Genomic DNA, 27,009 nt, shown 5'->3' with positions numbered 1-27,009 from the left:
CTACAATACGGGCGAAAGATCAGGTGTACCAACATGAAGATGTTAAAATTTACATTTATAATGTAAGGGATTAACTAAATGGCAGACCAGAAAAGATGTATAAAACCTTAAAGGCTGTCAAAACTTCTTCATTGACATCGATGAAGTCACTAACGTTCTTGTTCCTACCGCTAAGGTGATTTAATGAAAATAGTGTTTATAATTAGATTAAAAGTGTATGGCGAGAACATACACATTATTACTTCTCTCATCGATATGACTCACTCATCCTACTTCTCATCATTTTGTATAAAATATTCTAGTACACCCATATTATTGTAAGCTAGTAGTTTTCTCACTAATAATTCACGTATTTCATTTTTCGGTCTTTTTTTTACCAATTGAAGCTTGTTTTCTTGAGTTATTAATTTTTACATTTCTTATTACTTCTTCAAAATTTCCTTTGTGTGTTATAGGAAAGTGAACATGAACAAACAAACAGAAGAAGAATTGCGCTTTATTATGATATGTGCGGAGCGCCTCTGTAGCCGAAACCTTAGCGTCACTGCCTGTCGTTTGAAAGGACCTAGGTTCGATTCCTGGTGCATCCTAGAATTTTCGTGAGGTAGGGAGGTCTGTAACGGGTTCCACTCCGTGTCATGAAGTTAAAAGAGGAGTTGCATGAAAGAAGGAGCGGCGACACAGTCGGGATTCATCAACTAGCAATAATGGCCGGAGGAAATAGGGACATGCTGAATACATGCCCCATGATCACAGATCGCACCAAGTCAGAAGTGTGCCCCTCCATTGTTGCCAGATGTATCCAAGATGGCGGTGATGACGTCATCCAAGATGTGTAGACTTAGCAGCAGCGCATGATGTCATCTAAGATTTCGGCCATGACGTCACTGATGACGCAAGTGCCACACACAACCCCCCCCCCCCCCTGCCATGCCCCCTGTTGGGAAGTTTGAATTTTGGTGGGAAGAGAGGTATTGGGCTACGTCCACTAACCTAACCCCCCCACACAGCCCTCCCCTCCCTTCCTCCCAGAAAAATGACGGGAAGTTCAAATTCCAATAGGACAATGCATCACAGCTCTACTAAGCTAAGAAAATCGTGGGAAGATCGGTCACTTGGCCTGCCTCCACTACCCTATGTCACCCGACTGCCACCTCCTCCTAGGAAATAGCGCCAAGTTTTAATTTTAGCGGTAAAGAAAGGTCACTTGCGGTTTCTCTACCAACCTAAGAAAATTGAAGGAAACAAAGCTCACCTCCACTAACCTAAGTCACCTGGTCGCCACCTCTTCCTAGGGAATGGTGGCAAGAGGACTCAGCCTGCACTGGGCTGGTGGAGAGAGGAAGGAATGTACTTAATTTACTTTGGAACAATTTCTCTACAGATGGAGTATAGTCATCACAGTGATAGAGAACACATACTCTAACATGCCACACAGCATACAGACCTGAAAACTACTCCTACATAACTCATGTATAAAGCTCTACACACGTGCTTGCTAATTGTAAACTATCAAAATAACACATTCCACAACCTACAGACATACAAACCACTTGTAAATCAATACATTTACGTCCAGAGAGCCAAACAACTCCTAAATTGTCAAAATAATAATCCATCTAAAAGACTCTGCAAACATGCTTACGAATTGTCTACTTTTCAAATCATGCACCAGTCTTTATTTAAACAATTAGAGGCAGCACCACCATACAGTGTGTTTGTCACAAGGTCCACACTCCAACTGACCTAGTACACAGTACCACCACCAGAGGGCCCTGTCATGTGTTCCATGACATAATCCAAGATGGCAGCCATGATGTCAGCTGATGACACAAGTACTGTTATCCACGATGGAAGCAAACAGTGTGTTCACCGCGAGGTCTGGACCTAGTGCACAGCACCACCACCAGAGAGCACTGTCATCTATTTGTCATGTAATCCAAGATGGTGGGGGTAAATGGTGGGAAAACGACTCTGTCTGTGCAGGACATAAGTTTTTATTTTGCAGGCAGTGTCTGCACCACAAGATCTAGATTCCAACTCACCTAGTACACAATTCTGCCACCAGAGGGTGCTGTCAACCATCATGTGACATAATGCAAGATGATGGTCTGGGGTGGGGCAAAATGGTGGGAAAAGGACTCTACCTGTGCTGAACATGAGTCTTTATTTTGCAGACAGTCTCTCCACCATGAGATTTTGAGACCAAATGACCTAGTACACAGTACAGCCACCAGAGGGTGCTGTCATCCCTCCTGTGATGTAGTCAAAGATGGTGGTCTGGAGTGGGAAAATGGCGCGAAAATGACTCAGCCTGCGCTGGGCTGCTAGAGAGAGTAAGGAAGGAGTGTACTTTACTTATTTTGGAACAATTTATTTAGGGATGGAGTATATTTATCACACTAATACAAAACACATGCTTGGGGTCATGTCACACAGCAAAACACATGCTTGGGGTCATGTCACACAGCCCACAGACCTGTAAATTACTCCTAAATAACGCTCTGCTAACACGCAAACCCTCTCCTAAATTACTAAAATAATTTCAGCACAGAAATGCAAACTGCTCCTAAATAATGCAGTACACAGATGTGCAGACCAACTCATAAACTGTCCAAATAACGCATAGCACAGCCTACAGACCTGCTCGTAAAGTAATGCAACAGACATGCAGTCAACATGCACAAACACCACCTCCCACACCCTGTCCACTGGAACGCACAGGACGTTAGCGGCAACCCCTGCAAAGTGATTCAGCCATCAGCTGTCAAACCACACACAGGCGCCCCTTAGTATCCCGCATGTATGAGGCGGTGGCATCCCTTTCATACTTGACATCTCAGAAATTCCTCTCGAAATACGTGTTCACCTACACACCGGTGCTGACGTCACCAGGCAGGAGCACAGACGCTCCAGGGACGAGAGCTGCCACTGGACACAGGTGAAAGTTGCCCCTATTTTTGAGTATACAGTCTGTGTTATACTGACGTCACAGAACTCTAAGACGTGCTCACGCCAGTCTCATATGAGAGACGCCTCTGGACAGCATGTGTCTTTACCATAGATAACAGAGTAGCACACGGCATATTGTTCCTAGTGTGACATGAGACACTCATCTAACCCCACTTAACTGCCCAGTGTGACTGATGCAACACCACAAAGTGCATATGCATAGGTACAAACCTTCGCAAGTGCATCTGACAAGGTTCTCAATCTTATACTGATGACATGTGACTATGTAAGAAATGAGAACTGAGTCCACCCCACTGAAATTATATAGTGTCCCAGAAATAGTTAATGCTCGCTTTCTTGATGTCCCAGCTTGTATGCATGAAAATTCTTGCCGTAACTGAAAATGTTTACGAAAATAACACAATAACATCGAATGCAGTCTTCCTCATGGACCTAATGTGGTAGTCAGTCCTTCACGCGTTATCCTTCCTACTATCAACACACTCAAACGTTCCCTCGGCTATGTAGAGGCTCTTGTATCCCAGCACAAAAGACGTGAATGAATCGAGCATTACAACTGACTCTTACCGAATTTACCTGCTGAATTAGTGCTGCCGCCGGTATCGAAGAACTGTCCTCCTTTTTTCCTCCTGCCTTTGTGAGTTTTAGCAGTTATTTTACACAGATCGCCATATTGCACTGGCAATTACATATTACAAACTACCATACATATCGCCAAATACCGGAAGACTCTTACTCATTTACACTGCTCTCCCACCGTGGACAGGAGCTTGAATATTATAACATGAAACCGATCTGCAACCCATCAATACATCACCGCGTACCCTACATAATGTCAAATACAGAAAGACTCCTACTCAATTACACTGCTATCCCGCTGAGGACAGGGGCTTGAATATAAGTGTGTGAAACCGATTTCCAACCCAGCAATATAGCACCGCATACTGTGTCGATGTAGTAAACATACAATTCTTAACTTGCACAAAACAAAATCAATTATCTTACATCATTCGTATATACATGGCAAAGACAGGCAGTACCATATATATACTCCTATCAGCACTGCATATTTCCCCGCAGCCAACAATCAGAAGTCATCCACTCCCAATGCGCGACCAGAGCACTCTCAGCGGACCGAAGTCACTCTCAGAGCTGTTCTACAAATTCGGGATCGTATACCCTCCGCACAAACACGTTAATGTTTCTGCTCCGAATCTGCTTCCTTGCTTGCTCGATTTTCTGCACACATCTCCAGACTCAGGGATTACAAGAACACATGTATTTTTCTCATGGTTCACCATAGTATTATACCTTTTTCATGGTACTTCTCGATATCAAGCACTAGGCAGCATCCTACTGATCACTAGCGCAACATATTTCCCAAGTTATAGACTGGAAATTATTTCCCTACAAACCCCAAATTTTAACGAGGTGCAGCGTGCTGTGAACCACTGAGTAACTAGAAACAAATAGAGGAAACTGATATTTCCACTCTCGAATACCAATGTTGGTGATGTAACAGATTTCAAACCGTCCCTAATTTACAAGCCACTAAGGTCTTTCCCATGTCTAGAGAACAGGCAAACGTGTATTCCACATGCTAGATGCACACACCACAATCGATCTTCTCTCAACTAAATAAAGGCACGAAATGTGCAGAAGCAGTCAACCGAACTATTTACATGGGAGTGAATAACAGTCCAGCGCAATCACACCTCCATACACAATCTTCTCAAGTTTCTACTTAATCACGAAAGCCACCCAACACGGTCGTCTAGAGGACAGAAAAGTTAATTCAGATACATCCCTACACTCCAACAGGCCTGTGCATTTGGATGGCAGCTGCCATTAACGGGAAATGTGAATCATTCTCGCCACAGGCCATGCACACACAGAATCATTCTAGAAAACCCATAACATATATGTTTTATCATTATACTTACAATTAAATGTTATGATCGCAGTCTCAATTGAACGACATTCGACAATAAGTGAAGTATCGGAAATACACTGTGCTGAAGGCCGTGGCTCTGGGAATGGAAATATCTGTACCTTCCTTACGACTGGACAAAGTCATTTCCTTTACACATATCGGAACACAAACACATACTTTATAAGCCTGATCCTCAAATGTGAACATATCACGCACCCCGCACTACTACTAAGTATAATACTTGACCAATAAATGATTATACACGATGTAGAATAATACTGATCGACAATCAACGATGGGTGGGCACGTCTCTTAGCTTTTTCTTGCGAGTCCTAGCGCTGTGCCTTAGAAAGAGAGACGTAATCGGCCAGATGTTAAAAAACTCGATCGTAACAATTACTGCATGCTACTGTCACAAGCAACCTTGGTTCTACAAGTGCACACAAGTATCCATGTTAAAAGCTATACTCAACATTACCTCTGAATGATGTGTTTTTTCCGGACAAATACCGTGACGTTGATCGTAGGAATGTGTATTATCAGACCAACATGTAGCCCACGATGCAACATTGTGATAGAATTACCGGATTTTGAACGTGATTCGGCTAAGGAACCTGGTATGTAAGTGGTATTTGCGACTCCCTCACACCGCCCCAGCTAGGTAATTCTGCAGTATTTGTAGCGCATTCTGTCTCGATACCATATCAGAGGTTCTGCAATCGATCCACTGAGTTATAGGCGAGGACTGATTGAGAAGGAACACAAACAGTAGTAGAAGATGATGTTCTGATGGAGGTCGTAAGCAAACAAAATGTACACTAGCTTCTCATATCTCTAGTGTTACGCTATCCACTAGAAATGTTGTCCATGATTTGGAATCAGGTCTTTCCATTCATGCACATACCTGCGTTGGATCCTATTGACAATTCCTTTAATGATGACAACCACTACTCAGTCATATTTCTGGCACTCTCATATCTCGAAACATGTCACCTTTCCTGAACCTAGCTGCTACAGTAAAATTCCAACGTGGTTTTAGTGCAGCCCTCCGAGCATTCCTAACGGTATACCCTATCCCTCACCGAATTTACACCTCAAACTGCTCCTGCTACTACCACCTGTGTTGGCATGATCATATTAAAAATACAGGCACTGCAGAGGCCACTTTAAAGTTTGATCACCTATACTCTTGGCGAATGAAGGTAGAAAGTATCCCACAGACTATACTAAATCGCATGAGACCCTCCCTTTGGTCCTGTTTAGTTGTTTGAAACACTGTTTTCTAACACGCTTTTGTATAAAGCCAAACATTTCGTTTTTCTGCCACGATTTCGAGGGCTGTGCCAGGTTCTAAGCTGACATTAAGAAGTTCTGATCAATGGCCTTTCCATGGCCTTTTGTGGGGAACTGGACGTTGCACGGTGTAAATCATGTTCTTAGGGCGGATAGCATAACACGCCACACATTGGCTGATTAAAAAAAAATTAAAAAATCAGCTGCAACATAAGCAGACTGGAAGAGTCTTACGACGTTGGCGTAGGTTTCCAAACTACAGTCCGAAGGTGATTCACAAGCTCTACATTTAGACTTGTCTCTCACACTGATGGAGTAGCTGATGGCTCTGCATTCCCTTTCGACTGATTCCTCATATTGCACTCATGTAGGCGATCAGTGTCTCAGCACTATCCCCCCGAGAAAGTGCTGTCCATCCGCCAAAACTCTTTCCTCAACTCAGACAAGCGATATCAGTCAATCATTATGTGGTAACCAACACTGTGCCAGTGCATGGATGGGATGGAAAAGACCATCGATGTACTCTTATAATAAGCGCCACAATTGATACTGCGAACAATTTTAGCAATATTACAGTAACTTCAACACAGGCCCATGATGTGACAGCATAATCCTCCAATTTCAGTATCATAGCGAAACCACCCCTTCTCCACTTTGTGAGTATCATTACGAACATGGATAGATGACTTTTACGTCCATTCAGTGTTAATTCTCGAACACATAAATCATCAAAGTATACCAGACAGTGCTCCATATACTTCTATCACCTTGACCATAGTGTTTAATTTACGATCTATCTCTCTGTGTATGGGACTCACAGAGCATTCTCGCTGTTTTATGGTAAAATTAGAGAGTGAAAGACCCGCCTCACACCGTCATTGACCATCCCGCCCAGCAGCACCGTTAGCGAATTAATCTGCAACCAACCAGAAGAAGTCGGCTACACTCCATGTCTTCTGAATGAATGGAGCTTTTCGAGTCCTCACCCATCTCAAGATACACCCATGTCAAACTAGCTTAGCACTCCTTATTGATGTATAGTAACAGATTTCAAAGTGCCGTGATGTAGTAGCAGACAGGTAAGAAGAACAAGGAATGAATGATTTTTATGCGCGATGGAGCTCCAGACGGATGGAGATCGAAACATTTTTACGTAAATTAACCAAGCTATCAACTCTAAAGTATTGGTCTAGAGACTAGGATCTGTACCTGGAAGGTACTGATAATGGTCTGTAATGTTAGATCGCCCGCGTTTCCGACCTATCAGTCGTATGGAATGTAGCATTGTTAATATTTCATTGTGAAAAATATATTTCAAGCGCATGACATACATCCTTCTTCCTGGTTTCTCTGTGATAAACTATGTTATCGAACTGATAAACTAAAAATCTACTTCCGTAAAACACTTGCCCTGCGTGATACGAGCACAATACAGCTTTCCCGAGACATATAGTGTCCACTATTCACATCTGATCACGGTCCAGAAATTATACGATGCATGGATCAGGCCAATTTAAATGATCATTAGTAGTGGGGGATACCTCCTACAAGGAAACAAACGCGTAACAGCAGCGTCTGACATGTGAAAATTACAAGTCCTTCCATTACTAACTCTGTAAACAGCACATCTGTCGGGCAAATGTGTACACAGGGAATGCAGCGCGTCACAAGCACCTATCGCTAAGTTAGTTATGACGATTTAGCCTCGATTCTACACCCAAGATGCGACAGGGGGGATGGAGCACATCGCATACATCGAAGTTCGTTTAGAGGCATGTATCAAGTTTCATCACACATGAGATGGAAGTCTTCTGATGACAGAGGTTTACCATTAACGATCGCAAGTAGACAGTGCTTTAAACCACATACGGAACACATGGCTGTATACGAGTAGAACGCAGGCTATGTAACGTGACTGATGCAACCGAACAGAACACTGGAAAAATTGACCTGCCGCAACTTCTTCTTCTCTAGAATGCAATGCAGCAGTCGACCATTAAATCGTACCTCGTTACAGCGCCATCTCAATCGGTCACCGTATATTCTCTTTGTTATCCTATAACGACGATAGTATGTTGGGCCGATTGATTTGAATGGACGCGGATCTGCTTCGGACTGTAATATCTGTATCCAGTTTGGAGATATACAACGCTGCGCGCATTACCACCGAATGATCAACACACGGTCCTGCTGCACTAACTAGGTCATTCTATTTCTACATGGGTTGCAGATGGTGGTGGACATGTCTTTCTCCGACTTCTCCTCAGTCCCGACTTAAATTGGAACGATCACAAGAGGAAAGCAGTTGAAATGGGAGCAGTTGTAAGATGCGTAGGGGGTGACTAAATCCACATTGGAATTTTACTGTAGCAGCTAGGTTCAGGAAAGAAGGCTCATTTCGAGACATGAGAGTGCCAGAAATATGAATGAGTAGTGGTTGTAATCATTGAAGGAACTGTCAACAGGATCCAACGCAGGTATGCGTCTGAATGGAAAGGCCTAATTCCAAATCATGGACATCATTTCTAGTGGATAGCGTAACACTAGAGATATGAGAAGCTAGTGCACATTTTTTTTGCATACGACCTCCATCACCACATCATCTACTACTACTGTTCGTGTTCCTTCTCAATCAGTCATCGCCTATAGCTCAGTAGATCAATTGCACAACCTCTGATACGGTATCGAGACAGAATGCGCTACAAATACTATAGAATTATCTAGCTGGGCGGTGTGAGGGAGTCTCAAATACCACTTACATACCAGGTTCCTTAGCCGAATCACGTTCAAAATCCGGTAATTCTATCACAATGTTGCATCGTGGGCTACATGTTGGTCTGATAATACACATTCCTACGATCAACGTCACGGTATTTGTCCGGAAAAAACACATCATTCAGAGGTAATGTTGAGTATAGCTTTTAACATGGATACTTGTGTGCACTTGTAGAACCAAGGTTGCTTGTGACAGTAGCATGCAGTAATTGTTACGATCGAGTTTTTTAACATCTGGCCGATTACGTCTCTCTTTCTAAGGCACAGCGCTAGGACTCGCAAGAAAAAGCTAAGATACGTGCCCACCCATCGTTGATTGCCGATCAGTATTATTCTACATCGTGTATAATCATTTATTGGTCAAGTATTATACTTAGTAGTAGTGCGGGGTGCGTGATATGTTCACATTTGAGGATCAGGCTTATAAAGTATGTGTTTGTGTTCCGATATGTGTAAAGGAAATGACTTTGTCCAGTCGTAAGGAAGGTACAGATATTTCCATTCCCAGAGCCACGGCCTTCAGCACAGTGTATTTCCGATACTTCACTTATTGTCGAATGTCGTTCAATTGAGACTGCGATCATAACATTTAATTGTAAGTATAATGATAAAACATATATGTTATGGGTTTTCTAGAATGATTCTGTGTGTGCATGGCCTGTGGCGAGAATGATTCACATTTCCCGTTAATGGCAGCTGCCATCCAAATGCACAGGCCTGTTGGAGTGTAGGGATGTATCTGAATTAACTTTTCTGTCCTCTAGACGACCGTGTTGGGTGGCTTTCGTGATTAAGTAGAAACTTGAGAAGATTGTGTATGGAGGTGTGTTTGCGCTGGACTGTTATTCACTCCCATGTAAATAGTTCGGTTGACTGCTTCTGCACATTTCGTGCCTTTATTTAGTTGAGAGAAGATCGATTGTGGTGTGTGCATCTAGCATGTGGAATACACGTTTGCCTGTTCTCTAGACATGGGAAAGACCTTAGTGGCTTGTAAATTAGGGACGGTTTGAAATCTGTTACATCACCAACATTGGTATTCGAGAGTGGAAATATCAGTTTCCTCTATTTGTTTCTAGTTACTCAGTGGTTCACAGCACGCTGCACCTCGTTAAAATTTGGGGTTTGTAGGGAAATAATTTCCAGTCTATAACTTGGGAAATATGTTGCGCTAGTGATCAGTAGGATGCTGCCTAGTGCTTGATATCGAGAAGTACCATGAAAAAGGTATAATACTATGGTGAACCATGAGAAAAATACATGTGTTCTTGTAATCCCTGAGTCTGGAGATGTGTGCAGAAAATCGAGCAAGCAAGGAAGCAGATTCGGAGCAGAAACATTAACGTGTTTGTGCGGAGGGTATACGATCCCGAATTTGTAGAACAGCTCTGAGAGTGACTTCGGTCCGCTGAGAGTGCTCTGGTCGCGCGTTGGGAGTGGATGACTTCTGATTGTTGGCTGCGGGGAAATATGCAGTGCTGATAGGAGTATATATATGGTACTGCCTGTCTTCGCCATGTATATACGAATGATGTAAAAGACATGATTTTGATGGTGCAAGATATGAATTGTATGTTTACTACATCTTCACAGTACGCAGTGGTATGTTGCTGGGTTGGAGATCGGTATCACACACTAATATTCAAGTTCCTGTCCTCAGTGGGAGTGCAGTGTAATTGAGTAGGAGTCTTTCCGTATTTGACATTATATAGGGTACGTGGTGATGTATTGATGGGTTGCAAATGGCTCTGAGCACTACGGGACTTAACATCTATGGTCATCAGTCCCCTAGAACTTAGAACTACTTATACCTAACTAACCTAAGGACGTCACATGACACCCAGTCATCACGACGCAGAGAAAATCCCTGACCCCACCGGGAATCAAACCTGGGAACCCGGGCGTGGGAAGCAAGAACGCTACTGCACGACCACGAGCTGCAGACGATGGGTTGCAGATTGGTTTCATGTTCTAATATTCAAGTTCCTGTCCGTGGTGGGAGAGCAGTGTAAATGAGTAAGAGTCTTTCCGTATTTGGCGTTATGTATGCTAGTTTGTAATATGTAATTGCCAGTGCAATATGGCGATCTGTGTAAAATAACTGCTAAAACTCTCGTCAACAGAGGGAAAAAAGGTGGGCGGTTCTTCGATAGCGGCGGCAACGCTAATTCAGCAAGTAAATTCGATATGGGCCAGTCATAATGCTCGATTCATTAACATCCTTTGTGCTGGGTTATAGGAGCCTCTACATAGCGGACGGAACGTTTGAGTGTGTTGAAAGCAGGAAGGATAACATGTGATGGACTGGGTACCACGTTAGGTCCGCGAGAAAGACTGCATTTGACGTTATTCTGCGTTATTTCCTTAAACATTTTCAGTTAGGGCAAGAATTTTCATGCATACAAGCTGGGACATTAAGAAAGCGAGCGTTAACTATTTCTGGGACACTATACAATTTCAGTGAGGAGGACTCGGTTCTTATTTTTTACATACGTAGTCACATGATATCTGTATAAGATTGAAAACCTTGTTAGATGTGCTTGCGTTGCGTCAGTCACGCTGGGTAGTTAAGCAGGGTAAGATGAGTGTCTCATGTCACACTAGGAACAATGTGCCCTGTGCTACTCACTCATCAATGGTAAAGACACATGCTGCCCAGAGGCGTCTCACATATGAGACTGGCGTGAGCATGCCTTAGAGTTCTGTGACGTCAGTATAACAAAGACTGTATATTCGAAAACAGAGGAAACTTTTACCTGCATCCGGTGGCAGTTCAGGCCCCTGGAGTGTCTGTGCTCCCACCCGGTCATGTCAGTACCGGTGTCTGGGTGAACACATATTCAAAGAGGAATTTCTCAGGGATCAAGAATGAAAGGGATGCCACCACCTCATGCATACAGGACCCTAACACACTTCTGTGTGTGGTTTGACAGCTGATGGCTGCATCACTTCACGGGGGCTGCTGCTAACCTCCTGTGCAGTCCTGTGGACAGGGTGTGGGGAGCAGTGCTTACGCACATCGATTGCGTGTCTGTTGCATTATTTAGTAAGCGGGTCTGTAGGCTGCGCTGTGTGTTATTTGGACAGTTTATGCGTTGATTTCGTGTCTGCACATCTGTGTACTGCATTATTTAGGAGCAGTTTGCATTTCTGTACTAACGTTATTTCGGTAACTTAGGAGGAGTTTGCGTGTGTGCCGAGCATTATTTAGGAGTAGAGCTGTGGGCTGTGTGACCCCAAGTATGTGTTTTTATCAGTGTGATAAATATATTGCATCCCTAAATAAATTATTCCAAAATAAATAAAGTACACTCCTTCCTTACTCTCTCTAGCAGCCCAGCGCAGGCTGCGTCTTTTTCGCGCCATTTTCCCCCTCCAGACCAGCATATTGGACTACATCACAGGAGGGATGACAGCACCCTCTGGTGGCTGCACTGTGTACTAGGTCAGTTGGACTCTAGATCTCATGCTGGAGAGATTGCCTGGAAAATAAAGACTCATGTCCAGCACAGGTAGAGTCCTTTTCCCACCATTTTCCCTCATCCCAGACCATCATCTTGGAATACATCACAGGATGGATGACAGTACCCTCTGACAGCAGTATTGTGTACTAGGTCAGTTGGAATCTAGATCTCATGGTGAAGATACTGCCTGCAAAATAAAAACTTATGTCCAGCACAGACAGAGTCGTTTTCCCACCACTTCCCCCCACCATCTTGGATTACATGAGAAAACAGACGACAGCACTCTCTAGTGGTAGTACTGTGTACTAGGTCAGTTGGCGTGTGGACCTCATGGCAAACACACTGTATGGTGGTGCTGCCTCTAATTGTTTAAATAATGACTGGTGCATGATTTGGACAGTTGACGATTACCAAGCATGTTTGCAGAGTCTTTTAGATGGATTATTATTTTTACAATTTACGAGCTGTTTGGCTCTCTGGACGTAAATGTATTGCATTATTTACAAGTGGTTTGCATATCTGTGCAATGCATTATTTTGGCAGTTTACAATTAGCAAGTGCGTGTGTAGAGCATTATACAGAGTTATGTGGGAGTAGTTTTCAGGTCTATATGCTGTGTGGTACGTCAGAGCATGTGTTCTCTATCTCTGTTATAAATATACTCCATCCCTAAATAAATTGTTCCAAAGTATATAAAGTAAAATAAAATAAAGTATACTCCTTCCTCTCTCCAGCAGCCCAGTGCAGGTTGAGTCCTTCTCCCACCAATCCCTAGGAAGAGGTGGCAGCCAGATGACTTAGGGTAGTGGAAGTGAGCTTTGTTTCCCGAAATTTTCTTAGGTTGGTAGAGAAACCCCAAGTGACCTTTCTTTACTGCCAAAATTCAAACTTGGCGCCAGTTCCTAGGAGCATATGGTGGTTGTGTGACTTAGGTTAGTGGAATCAGTCCAAGTGACCTATCTTCCCATGAGTTTCTTAGCTTAGTAGAGCTGTGATGCATTGTCCTATTGGAATTTGAACTTCCCGTCATTATTCTGGAGGACAGGGAGGGGAGGCCTGGGGGGTTAGGTTAGTGGATGTAGCCCAATACCTATCTTCCCACCAAAATTCAAACTTCCCACCAGGGGGCATGGCAGGGGGGGGGGGGCACTTACGTCGTCAGTGACGTCACAGTCGCCAGTTTGTATGACATCATGTTGCCAAGTCTACACACTGCCATCTTGGATGACCGCATCACCGCCATCTTGGGTAAATCTGGCAACAATGAAGAGTGGGGCCACTCTCTCCTAGCCCTACTATTCACATTCTGCATTGTAGACAGCAATCGGTGAGGTGCAATAAGCCTAAACCCAAATCTGTGTGTGGTGTTTACGTTTACAATATGGACATATATTGGGGCAGAACCGAAGTTTGGGTAAATAACCTCCATCAAACTACCATCTCAGTTAGCGTACACTGAACAGACTTAAAAAAAAAACAGAAGTTGTAAAATTATTAATCTCAACAAACCAAATATTTATTCATTTCTGAAGTAATAGTTTTTACTTTGTGGAACTGTCCTATTACAAATTTACTTTCATGTATTCTCCGTTGGATAACATTTTATAGTATTCTGGTAATGTTTCTGTAATGGGATAAGATGCGTTGTTGTATCTGGAAATTATATTGAAACTTGTTAACGAAGTTGGAATTGTTTGACGCCTTATTATATTAGCCCGCATCTCGTGGTCGTGCGGTAGCGTTCTCGCTTCCCACGCCCGGATTCCCGGGTTCGATTCCCGGCGGGGTCAGGGATTTTCTCTGCCTCGTGATGGCTGGGTGTTGTGTGCTGTCCTTAGGTTAGTTAGGTTTAAGTAGTTCTAAGTTCTAGGGGACTGATGACCATAGATGTTAAGTCCCATAGTGCTCAGAACCATTTGAACCTTATTATATTTGCCATGCAACAAAACACAGAACATTGTAAGAATTTGCCAAACACGAATCTATATAGGGCTGCAGCAGTGAATTTTTGTGTCAAGTGGAGATACATTGAAACTTAGGGTACTTCGTCAGCCTAAGGAGGGACGAAGTATTTGAAACTGGTAGAAATATCATCTGTGTAGTTCAAAAGCATGGGCTAGATCGCAATCAGAGTAGGCTAAAGCGCGAGAAATAGGACGCATGTACGGAAATAACAACTTGTGAAAAATTACTGTCTCTAGGATTTGAACCTGAGATTTGGGACGCAGTGCCAGTAGAAAGAAGAAATGAGATATTTCCGATATTTATAGACATGGTGGTAATATCACGACCACATGAAAGTAGGTAAATTTATAAAGCTGCATCAATGGTACGCCAACCCACGAGTTGGGACTCAGTCGCGATAGATAAAAGTAATAAGAAACCTGAGGAAGTGCCAAAATATTCATAAATACATAAAACAGAAAAATATCATGCACAATGCTCTCATTAGGACTTGGGCCCAGGACCACGCGGGTGCAAATCTTCTTGTGACTCGTTTGTCTGCTGTTTTTACTCATGACGTCGGTTATCTAGGACTTTCCTGCCATTAATACTTTTCAAGTGCAAAAACTATTGAAAACTGAAAAAGTGATAATGTCAGTACTCGGAACCAGGGTCCCAGAGATGGGAAGGAGAGGGAGATGGTAGTGGGCAGTGAGCATTTCTTCGGTAGATAGTGACATCACTCCCAACCTTGAATCGGTACTGTCACTTTTTCCAGTTGCTGTGTATCATTGTGGAAGATGTATTTTCCTGATTAAAGATGAATGATGAATTCAGTTCTCTTGTCACAATTTTTTTCGTGCAGTTGGTTCACGATAACTGTTTAGCTACTGTTTTACCGTTTTCAAAGTAATTAGTCGAATAACCATATAAACGGTCCAGTCACATTAATAACCACGCACAGATAGAATGTGGCAGCACTAGCAGTGGAGTGAGTGGAGGGTACGTCAGGCATTTCGGGGGAATTCAGGCAACAGTGCAGTCGCTGTCGTAATGCGAGAACGGATCGATTTATCTGACGTCCAAAAGAACATGATCATTGGCTTTCGGGTCAAGGGTAGAAGCATTTCCTAAATGACTAAGTTTGTATACTGTGCGCGTGTTGTCGTGGTTTAAGGATACCGTACATGGCAAGATGGCGCTATCCAAAATGAAGTCCGAGGCAACAGTGACGCACCTCTGGCCACAGGGATGAACGACGGCTACGGAGATGTGTAAGGGCGAATGGACGTGCAACTGTTCAACAACTGAGTGCCCAGATGAACCAAGAAGCTACCAACGGTGTCTCTTCAACGACAATTTAGCGAACGTTGCTGTATATGGACCTCTGCAACAGGCGCCTGGTCCATACTGCCATGCTGACTGCTGCGTTCATCGGCGACGAAGGTTCGAATTTTCACGCCAGTGCCGTAACTGGACGTTCGATACAGGTGACCTTTCAGACGCATCACGTTTTATACTCCATCGGTCAGACGACTACTGGCATGTGAGGCTTGAAATGTCTAGAAGCTAATATCCTGCAACAATCGTCGGAAGGGCCCACGCTGGAGTAGAAAGCGTTATGGGTCTGGAGAATGTTTTCGTGCCATTATCTGGGTGACCCTGTCATTCTGTGAGGTGCAATGGATCTACACAAGTATGCATCTATTCTTGGGGACCACAATATATATAAATGACCTAGTAGATAGTGTCGGAAGTTCCATGCGGCTTTTCGCGGATGATGCTGTAGTATACAGAGAAGTTGCAGCATTAGAAAATTGTAGCGAAATGCAGGAAGATCTGCAGCGGATAGGCACTTGGTGCAGGGAGTGGCAACTGACCCTTAACATAGACAAATGTAACGCATTGCGAATACGTAGAAAGAAGGATCCTTTATTGTATGATTATATGATAGCGGAACAAACACTGGTAGCAGTTACTTCTGTAAAATATCTGGGAGTATGCGTACGGAACGATTTGAAGTGGAATGATCATATAAAATTAGTTTTTGGTAAGGCGGGTGCCAGGTTGAGATTCATTGGGAGAGTCCTAAGAAAATGTAGTCCATCAACAAAGGAGGTGGCTTACAAAACACGCGTTCGACCTATACTTGAGTATTGTTCATCAGTGTGGGATCCGTACCAGGTCGATTTGACAGAGGAGATAGAGAAGATCCAAAGAAGAGCGGCGGGTTTCGTCACAGGGTTATTTGGTAAGCGTGATAGCGTTACAGAGATGTTTAGCAAACTCTAGTGGCAGACTCTGCAAGAGAGGTGCTCTGCATCGCGGTGTAGCTTGCTGTCCAGGTTTTGAGAGGGTGCGTTTCTGGATGAGGTATCGAATATGTTGCTTCCCCCTACTTATACCACCTGAGGAGATCACCAATATAAAATTAGAGAGATTCGAGCGCGCACGGAGGCTTTCCGGCAGTCGTTCTTCCCGCGAACCATACGCGACTGGAACCGGAAAGGGAGGTAATGACAGTGGCACGTAAAGTGCCCTCCGCCACACGCCGTTGGGTGGCTTGCGGAGTATAAATGTAGATGTAGATGTAGAACACCCCTACATGTAGTTTGTTTTTCCTCGGCACGATGGCATCTACTAGCAGGACAATGCAACATGTTGCACAGCTCACAGTGTACTTGTGTGCTTCCATGAGCACCGGGATGAGTTTACCGTAGTCCTTTATCCACCAGACCACCCAGATTTAAACCAAATCGTGAATCTATGGGACTATCTATATCAGGCTGTTCGCGTCAGGGATTCTCAATCGAGAAGCCTAGCGCAGTTGGCCAAGGCACTGGAGTTGTCATGGCTCCAAACCCGTCCTCGTGCCTTCCAGAACGTCACTGACTCTCTTTCTGCACGTCTCGGAGCGGTCCGCGCTGAAAATCGTGGTTACTGAGGGTTTTGACAAATGGTGACATTAATGTGACTGGATAGTGTATGTATGGTGTTAAAAATACATATAACTTTAATTATTGATCGCATGTTACCATTTTGTGCACTTTCAGAATGTTTTCATCAGTGGTTTCTGTATTAAAATGTCCTGTGTCTTTAATAGAATAGAGACCACGTTTTATTTTAGCAGCCGGCCGCAGTGGCCGTGCGGTTCTAGACACTTCAGTCCGGAACCGCGTGACTGCTACGGTACCAGGTTCGAATCCTGACTCGGGCATGGATGTGTGTGATGTCCTAGGTTAGCCAGGTTTAAGTAGTTCTAAGTTCTAGGGGACTGATGACCTCTGATGTTGAGTCCCATAGTGCTCAGAGCCATTTGAACCATTTTTTTATTTAGCCTCCCATTTTTAACTAAGAAGGACCAGAATCCCTATTTGGCTTTACCAACTTTGAATGAATTTACTTATGCGATACATGGGCCTGAAGAAAATATATATTACGTCACAGTGTTGGAGTTTATCTATTTCAATAAAAAATAATTTGCATGATTATTTGAAAACACATCATAAAATAAAAAATTCTTAGTTTATGTTGACATTTCACTTGTTCCATCGTAATAAAAACAAAATTTCTTCGATATCAGTCTCATCTCTACACCAAGCAGAGAACATATCACTTTGTAGTTGCAGCTAGCACTTTGTGGAAAACTAGAAAAATTGTTATGTAGGTGTTACATCCCATCAGTCGTGATATCGAGAAGAGTTGTGAAGACCACATGGGAACAATACCAATAATGTCTGACGATTTGCTGGAAATTGTGTTTAACAAGGTAGTAGAGACTGACAAGATAATGGAAGCTATGAAAACGACGGAAACTATGGAAGTGCATTTCTTCTGACTGCCCGAGTGCTACCAGCTAAGTCACGTGTTAAGCCCTGACATCATTATGATGGTATCTTAGCGGCAAACCCATTTCACTCCTGACGCAGTCAATTTATTACTCGCGAGACAGAGTAACATTTTCCCACCTCCACTCGCAGTCCTGCTGTGTTACAAAACTCCAGCAAATCAGCCTGGATCGGACTCCTAGAACCTCACACAGATTGCATTTTCCTCCCATGACAACGTCAAAATATTTTATACTTCACCGTACGCGCACAAGAAAGAAAGTTTAAACATTACTATTACTCAGTGACTCACCACTACATTTTCCATTTAATCTCTGGAGATCTGAAGCAAAATCTGTACAGTACCGTGAAACAAACAACCATTAATATACTGTCTGGCCTGACTAATAATACATTCACGAATAATATCAGGTTGCTAACGAGACAAAATGACATAGACTCAAAGATAAAAGTTACTTTACTTTAGTTTACTAATGCAATATTAACTTCTTTTCACATTGTAAACTGCACATGGTTAATGAATGTTTTTTTCATTATTGTTATTTATTGACATAAAAATGGAAACAAACATTCACAAATGATGTTACGTTTTCTTAAATTAGAAAGTTACATTTTATCAAGTATGAAACTTCTTGAAACACTTTCTTTCCGGGCTTAGGCAAGAGAACGCCTTATATTCAGATTTTTCAGACTTGGACAACCCGTTCGCCAGCACCTTGATCTCTTTTTTTAGTAACCATCCCTTGCTCATTAAAAAAACATTTACATCTCTTCGCCTATGGTACTAGTGGCTGAACTGATATTCTCTTTCTCTTTTTCTCCTCTTGCCTTCCATCGCGTTCCTTTTCTTCATTTTCTCCATTTCGTGTGGTTTTTTGGAAGTAAACAAAATTTTGTTAACTAATAATAAACGGGGTAAGATGGTATCGACTGTCGGATGATTATAGGTGTGTAAATATACGAATAAAGTATATATGAATGAAGTGTGATAAATCGCACTTCACAGAATTACTTTTCACTTCATTTTCTATGGTATAAACGGAATCAGGAAACTGTTAACACATTCTGGCAGGGATTTAGGAGGAAATAAAACTAAATCAATAATACCAACTTTTCCTTTGGGAAGCCATACTGTGTCTTTCAAGAACCGACTGTTATTAGAGAGGATGCGTAAATAGAGAATAACCAGTAATGATTGTGTTCCATATGTGGTAATACCTAGCGAATAAGATTTTCACAGCAGTTTTTAATTTTTCTAGGGTTAATTTTAAGTGAATTTGACGGATTATAGCTAGTATGGACTCAGTAATTATAATCGATAACTTACAGCTATGCTAGATTTTTCCATTGTTGGCTGTAAAGTAGAAGTGAAGATCATTTTATGATGTTAGTGTTTCCCCTAAGTAAACAAGGAAATAGTGGATAATGGTAGTTAACCGGGAAGAAGCGCATACGTACAGATAATTCCTTTTGGTATGAAGTAAACATGTCATATGATGGGGTATTACTAATTTCCAACTAATAATGTTACTTATTATCTAGTAATCAAGAGCTTCTTAGGATTGCAGTGGATACTTTTAGTGTTGTAACAGAGTAACTGCAGAGATAAACTGTTCGTTACAATAGAATTTCATTTACAGCATAATATGTTAAAGCTCATGAATAACTAATGATGTTTCATTGCAAAAAATGTATTATCAAACCATCCTACGACCTTTTTCTTTTTTTCCTTGGAAATAATGAAAAGATTAGTTAAATTTTTTCCTATCATATTTTTTTTAACCAGATTCTTATGTTCTTGATTCTAAATGTGAGTATAGGATTACATTTTCTGTATTCCACCAGTGCAACAAAAAATTATTGGAGACAATACAATTACTCGAAAATAAACTGTACGGGAATAAAAGAAGAAGTTTCAAAGCTTATTGGCTTCAAAGATGAATATCCCAGCAGCAAAACCTGAAGTCGCTACAGTCCAAAATCAACGAAACGTTTCTTCTGTACCGTTCTTGATATTTTCGTACGTTCGAATCATGTGCCTAATCTTTTACAAATCTCTGCCGTTCGCCGGTCGTATACAATGCTTCGCAGTAAACTTTCGTTTACTTTCACATTTATACGGGATGGGACGCGAACACCACCGCCAAAATTTTAGAAGTCGATGGATGGTTACTGATTATTTCGATATAAGTGATCCGTGGTCTCCGGTGACTCGTTACAGAGTAAATTCATTTCATTTCATTCCTTACCGCCCTTGTCTTTATATCTGAATTGCCCTGAAAATTTCGACAAAACTGTGCAGTTGTCGAAATTATGCTATGTGTGTCTCGTTTCGACACAAACTTGTTCCATTCACACGCGGTAGCTGCTATTGACAACAATAGTGCTCACTTTACTCTTCGTCCTCAAGCTTGTCTTCAGTAGTACTCCATTCCGTCTATGATTTGTTTTCCTGTAGTTTCAGTTGTGCGTTAACTGTGAGACACATCAGTACGGATAATTTTACTGATGAAAAGTAGGCCGATATGGAACTTGTGTATGGATTCACAAACTGTAAGAGCGGCATGACAATCTACTACACTGCCTACAATAAGCCTGTCCGTTGTCTTGTGGGGTAATGCTGCGCGGTATGGGATCCTTACCGGATAGTATAGTATCTGCGTCCTGGAGACATTAATCGTGGCCTACACAGTGGAGCCACTGATGAGGGAAGGGTGGACAACCGCACGGTACAGTCGGGGCTTGGTATCTAAGTCTATGTCTCTGCTGGTGAAGTGCGGGTACAGTGCTTTTATCAGCTTCAGCCCCTTTTGGGTGACGTACTCCGTATATCGGTGGAGGAGGATTTAATGGAGGCCATGCGCAGGTCTAAGTACTGATGATGCGGAGATACAAAACGTCGACAATTATCAGGCTCCTGTCTTGTGGCGGGAAATAGTCCCGCTTTGGCCGCGCCTCCTGTCGGCCATTGGAACGCCGTCATACGATAAGAGTAGCGCTCGCATTGGCTGCGTCCAGTGTCCCTGCCGGTGACAAACTGCATTATGTTTATTGCTGTTGCGCTGGCTTTCTACCCGGAACTGCACCGAGTTGGCTTGCAGAAGTAGACGTACAGGAAGCGGACGACGCCTGAGGCAAGGCCACCCGACAGAGGCTGGTGCACTACGGTTGTCGTGCGGTCGGAAAGCAGGTCGGCGGATGTAGATGTTCACAGAAGGGCAGCTTATTTTGCATTATCGCGACATAGAAGATATAGTATCACGAATATTATACAGGATTTGTAGCGACAATCATTAAAAGAAAGGTGTTTCTCGTTGCGGCGAGATCTTTTCACGAAATTTCAATCACAAATTTCTCCTCCTAATGTGAAATTCTTATGTTGACACTTATCTTCACAGGAAGAAATGACCATAGTAATAAAATAAGAGGAAATAGAAGGATTTAGGTCTTCGTTTTTCCTACGTGCTATTCTGGAGAGGAACGATGTAGAAATTGTCTGATGGTAGTTCGATTAACCCTCTGCCAAGCACTCAGGTGTCAGTAGCAGAGGAGGCATGTACATGCAGATGTTATGTTGAAGCGTTCCAACAGTGATGATAACCACAGCACAGTACACATCACAAAACATATGTCTGAAAAAATGGTTCAAATGGCTCTGAGCACTATGGGACTTAACATCTGAGGTCATCAGTCCCCTAGAACTTAGAACTACTTAAACCTAACTAACCTAAGGACATCACACACATCCATGCCCGAGGCAGGATTAGAACCTGCGACCGTAGCACGTATGTCTGAGAGTTGTGGCACTGCTATGTGTTTTGTGTTGCAGAGTTTCGTGAGCACATATTACAGGCGTTTTCACTGTTTTACTGTTGTGATGGTATTTTCACAGAAACATAGGTAACTTGGCAAACAAATCGTATAATTCATAATTACATGTTTACTCTGTAACGAGCCACCGAAAACCACGGCCCCTTATGCCAAAATACTCAGAAAATATCCGTGAGCAACTTACTCCGAAATTATGTCGGTGAAGTTCGGGTTCATCTGATATACACAGTCATATAGGAATTGCATTTTCTGTAAACTGTTATCAAACAATAGATTAGAAGTGCTGTTTGGTATCGCTTATGAAATATAAGTCTTGTTATGGTCCGTGATTGACTGCATTTCTCCTTACGAGGCTACCTAACTGTCCATATCGCGTGCATGCTGGTAAAAACATACCGGTCTGTACAGCTTCTCTAATTGTTACAGGTCTTTGCTGAGATGTAGCAGTTGTTCTGAGAATGACTAACTGGTGATGTGCTCTTTCTACAATTGTATCAAATAAGATACAATCGACGTTCATACATAGTACAGCGCACTTTGTGCATGAACACAATTTGAACGGTCGTACCAGGTATGACACCTGGGGTTGGTGGAGGCTAAAGTGTTGATTTATTACCTCGATAATTCCTACTTATATCCCAAGTCTACTAACGTCTGTGCTGCTGGCACACGCCTAAGCAGCCAGCACTGCAGTTCTACCCAGTCAACTTTTATTTTTTTCAGGACTAAAATGTGATTCTTCCTTTCCGCTGCCGACAAATGGAGTTCGCTAACTTGGGACTCTTAACTTGTGCCGACTGCGCCACTTCCGCACGAAAACTCTCTCCCCCGTGGGAGCTGTCTCCAACGTGATAGCGTAGAGTGGACCGCTCCCACAGGAACCCTGCCGTCTCTCAGCTCCCCTTTCCTCCACGCGCTCTTCCCAGTACAATTCAGTATTGATTTCAGATACTCAGAATCAGCATCCGCCCAAGATAGCGCACTACCGAAACAGTACTTTGATTTAGAAAACTGTTTCCAATTTACCAACACAATTAATCGGTTGCCCTACCATACTGTATCCACGATCCTTTCCGTAACGCTGAGACACGCCCTACGGCACCTAATTCAGAAAGCCTTTAGGATGGGATCTTAATTGCCAAACTATTCGTTGCTGCAACAAAAAACTTAGACTTTGTGAGATAACTAGGTATCAAGGAACCGAAGTAGACATCTGACAAAATTTCAGCTCACTCAACTCCATCTACGTTATTTACTACATTCGTTAGATTTTTTATGTACTGTGTTATTATGATTAGTCTATAAGTTGAAGACAAAGTCGATATACGAGCCCGCACCGTATCGCATTTAGTTCACAATATTTTCAGTTTTTATATAAACGAGCAACAAATTCCATCTGGTGTGTTCTTCTGAATCGATAATCAGCTTCAACGTGACCCAACACATAGGTACCACGAACAAGGGCTTCTGGTTTCTAATTCAATGTAGTATTATAATAAAGACTCTAATTGAGGAGATCCATTTCATTATCTGCCATTTTAATATTTGTGAGATTTCTTCCCAGCCAGAAAATTGTTGCTCTACTTCCTGTGTTATGTCTACAGTTTTATTACTCTTCCTCTGTAAAATATAGATATCTTATATCTCATAACAGTCTTGCCCTGTTCATTGTCAACCAGATTTTAGAACATGTTTTTTTTCTCGCGTATCATGTCATTTCTGGAAACCCAGAATCTACTCTGTAGGAAGCAACATGGATTCCGGAAACAGTGATCGTGTGAGACCCAACTCGCTTTATTTGTTCATGAGACCCAGAAAATATTAGATACAGGCTCCCAGGTAGATGCGATTTTCCTTGACTTCCGGAAGGCGTTCGATACAGTTCCGCACTATCGCCTGATAAACAAAGTAAGAGCCTACGAAATATCAGACCACCTGTGTGGCTGGATTGAAGAGTTTTTAGCAAACAGAACACAGAATGTTGTTCTCAATGGAGAGATGTCTACAGACTTTAAAGTAACCTCTGGCGTACCACAGGGGAGTGTTATGGGACCATTGCTTTTCAATATATATATATAAATGACCTAGTAGATAGTGTCGGAAGTTCCATGCGGCTTTTCGCGGATGATGCTGTAGTATACAGAGAAGTTGCAGCATTAGAAAATTGCACCAAAATGCAGGAAGATCTGCAGCGGATAGGCACTTGGTGCAGGGAGTGGCAACTGACCCTTAACATAGACAAATGTAATGTATTGCGAATATGTAGAAAGAAGGATCCTTTATTGTATGATTATATGATAGCGGAACAAACACTGGTAGCAGTTACTTCTGTAAAATATCTGGGAGTATGCGTACGGAACGATTTGAAGTGGAATGATCATATAAAATTAATTGTTGGTAAGGCGGGTGCCAAGTTGAGATTCATTGGGAGAGTCCTTAGAAAATGTAGTCCATCAACAAAGGAGGTGGCTTACAAAACGCTCGTTCGGCCTATACGTGAGTATTGCTCATCAGTATGAGATACGTACCATGTCGGGTTGACAGAGGAGATAGAGAAGATGCAAAGAAGAGCGGCGCGTTTCGTCACAGGGTTATTTGGTAAGCGTGATAACGTTACAGAGATGATAAGCAAACTCAAGTGACAGACTCTTCAAGAGAGGCGCTCTGCATCGCGGTGTAGCTTGCTGTCCAGGTTTCGAGAGGGTGCGCTTCTGGATGAGGTATCGAATATATTGCTTCCACCTACTTATACCTCCCGAGGAGATCACGAATGTAAAATTAGAGAGATTCGAGCGCGCAAGGAGGCTTTCCGGCAGTCGTTCTTCCCGCGAACCATATGCGCGACTGGAACAGGAATTGAAGTGGCACGGGAAGTGCCCTCCGCCACACACCGTTGGGTGGCTTGCGGAGTATAAATGTAGATGTAGTAGATATAGATTTCATCCTACATATGTACAAATGTTAATTTTTTTCATATGACTATATTGTTCCCTTTAAAGTCATTCGCTTTGGTAGCTATACAACGAAGGAGTCGTTATTCACAATCTTTCTAGGAGTGCTGAAAGGTTTCAACCTGTAGGGGCTTTAAAATGTCCGTCAGGTTGTTATCAGGTGAATACGGCGTACGGCGTGGGGGGGGGGGGGGGGGGGGAAGGCTGTGGAACAACAGGAAAGCTTTTTGAGGTCAAAAACTCTATGATGGAAGTGGCCGTGTGACATGGGGCCTTGTCATGATGCAGCATCTGCTTGTCTGCAATATCCAGCCCACACGATTTACCCATTCCCTGAGCCTTTCAAGAGCATCTTTGTGAAACACTTGATTGACAGTTTGTTCTGGAGGAACAATCTCACAAGAGCACGCACAGTTTCGACATTTTCGTCGGGTTTTGAAGTTGAAGGTCTCCCTGAGTGAGGTCCATGTTCAACGTGTTCTCGGCTTTCCAGAAATGATTTGTACGTGCGGAAAACTTGTGCTCCTAATAAGGAATGTTCCCCAAAGGCCTGTTTAAACTTTTCAGAGGTCACACTCGCGTATTTACCAAGCTTAACGCAAAACTTAATGGCATAATGCGTTTTAAATTTCACTGTTCCATTTTCATAACGCCCAACAAAAGCACAACTTCACTTATATCGATCTCAAAAATCACGCGAAGTCTGTACGAAGCTGAAATTCGGACTCAGCATCTCGAACTCATGGACACACGGTTCTACACAAGTAGAAAAACCCAGTGTTACCAAATCGTTCACTTTCCTCCCTCGTATACCGTTGAACTGAATTTGGTGCCTATTTCAGGACATCGCCCCAGACTGAATCTGATGGGGGGTTATGCCAAAATCGTTAATGTTGAAAGCTACAGGGTGGCGCACGATAAGTCACCTGATTTGTTTCGCGACTAACAGATTTGTTGTTGACAATATTTGTAATTTATTGATGTAGAAGTAAAGAATACAGCTTGGAAATACAACCTAATGAATCACATGTTCAATATGACTGCCGTTTTGGTTTAGAACTTTTTCAAGTTGCACACGTCCATTTGTGACGACTCTCCGACACGAATCTTCTGGAATGGCGCGGCATAACTCCACAATGATTGCCCTATGTTGCACTGCATTTTTGGGTTTTCTGTGGTATACCTTCTCTTTAAGGAACCCCCAAAGGAAGAAGCCACATGTGTTAATGTCCGGGCTGTGGGGCGGTCACATTCCTCCTCCTGCATAACGTTCTGGAAATCTGTTTGACAGTACCCTAAGGCCAAGTCTTTCGTGTAGGAAATCAAGTACAACGTTGGCAGTATGGGGGTGTGCTCAGTCCTGCATGAACCATTCTGTCTGCAATGGAACACATAAGGCTACGAGTTGAGGACAGAACTGGTTTCGCAACATGTGTAAATAGCGTTCACCGGCTACTGTAGCATCGAAGAAGAACCGACCGATGATTGCATGGCTTGACACCGCGATCAACACACACACTTTCTCCCCATAGGTGTCTTCCGTGTGGATTATTCGCGGAGGTTCACGTGTCCAGCATCGAACGTTTTGTTTGTTCACAACATCATTCACGTAAAAATAAGCTTCGTCGGAAGACCATGTGTTGTATAGCACTGCCGCTTGGTCTTGCTCGATTGCCCATCTTGTAAATTGCAGTCTCCGCTCCTTATCTCTCGCAGTAAGCTTATGCACTAGAGTCAGTCATCTTGTATGGATACAAGCGAAGGTCGGATTGAATAATTCTTTGTACAGATCGGCGTGAACTTCCCAACTCGGCACTGGCTTTTCTTGTTGATTTGCTCGGACAACGAGTCAAAGCCACTCGAACTGCTTCAGGTTTTTGCGGCGAACGTACGGCACGTGCATGTGGCCGCTGACACTCCAAAACAGATTCAGTACCTTCAAATTTTTGATGTTATCTGCGTATTGTCTGTGGGCTGGGAACCCACCGTGTGCTCTG

General features: G+C 42.9%; 1 protein-coding gene across 1 annotated transcript in view; it reads left to right on the top strand.

Annotated features, from left to right (window-relative positions):
• The first annotated feature begins 707 nt into the window (after nucleotides 1-707).
• LOC126184323 (transmembrane protein 272-like) overlaps nucleotides 708-27,009 on the top strand; it is a 47,268-nt gene continuing 20,966 nt past the window's right edge. Inside the window, exon 1 of the mRNA XM_049926699.1 lies at nucleotides 708-798. Within this exon, the coding sequence (XP_049782656.1) occupies nucleotides 708-798 (91 nt within the window). The remainder of the gene's footprint in view (nucleotides 799-27,009) is intronic.

The sequence above is a fragment of the Schistocerca cancellata genome, chromosome 4, assembly GCF_023864275.1.
Source record: "Schistocerca cancellata isolate TAMUIC-IGC-003103 chromosome 4, iqSchCanc2.1, whole genome shotgun sequence".
Lineage (NCBI taxonomy): Eukaryota > Metazoa > Arthropoda > Insecta > Orthoptera > Acrididae > Schistocerca > Schistocerca cancellata.
This window is presented reverse-complemented; position numbering and strand designations above follow the sequence as displayed.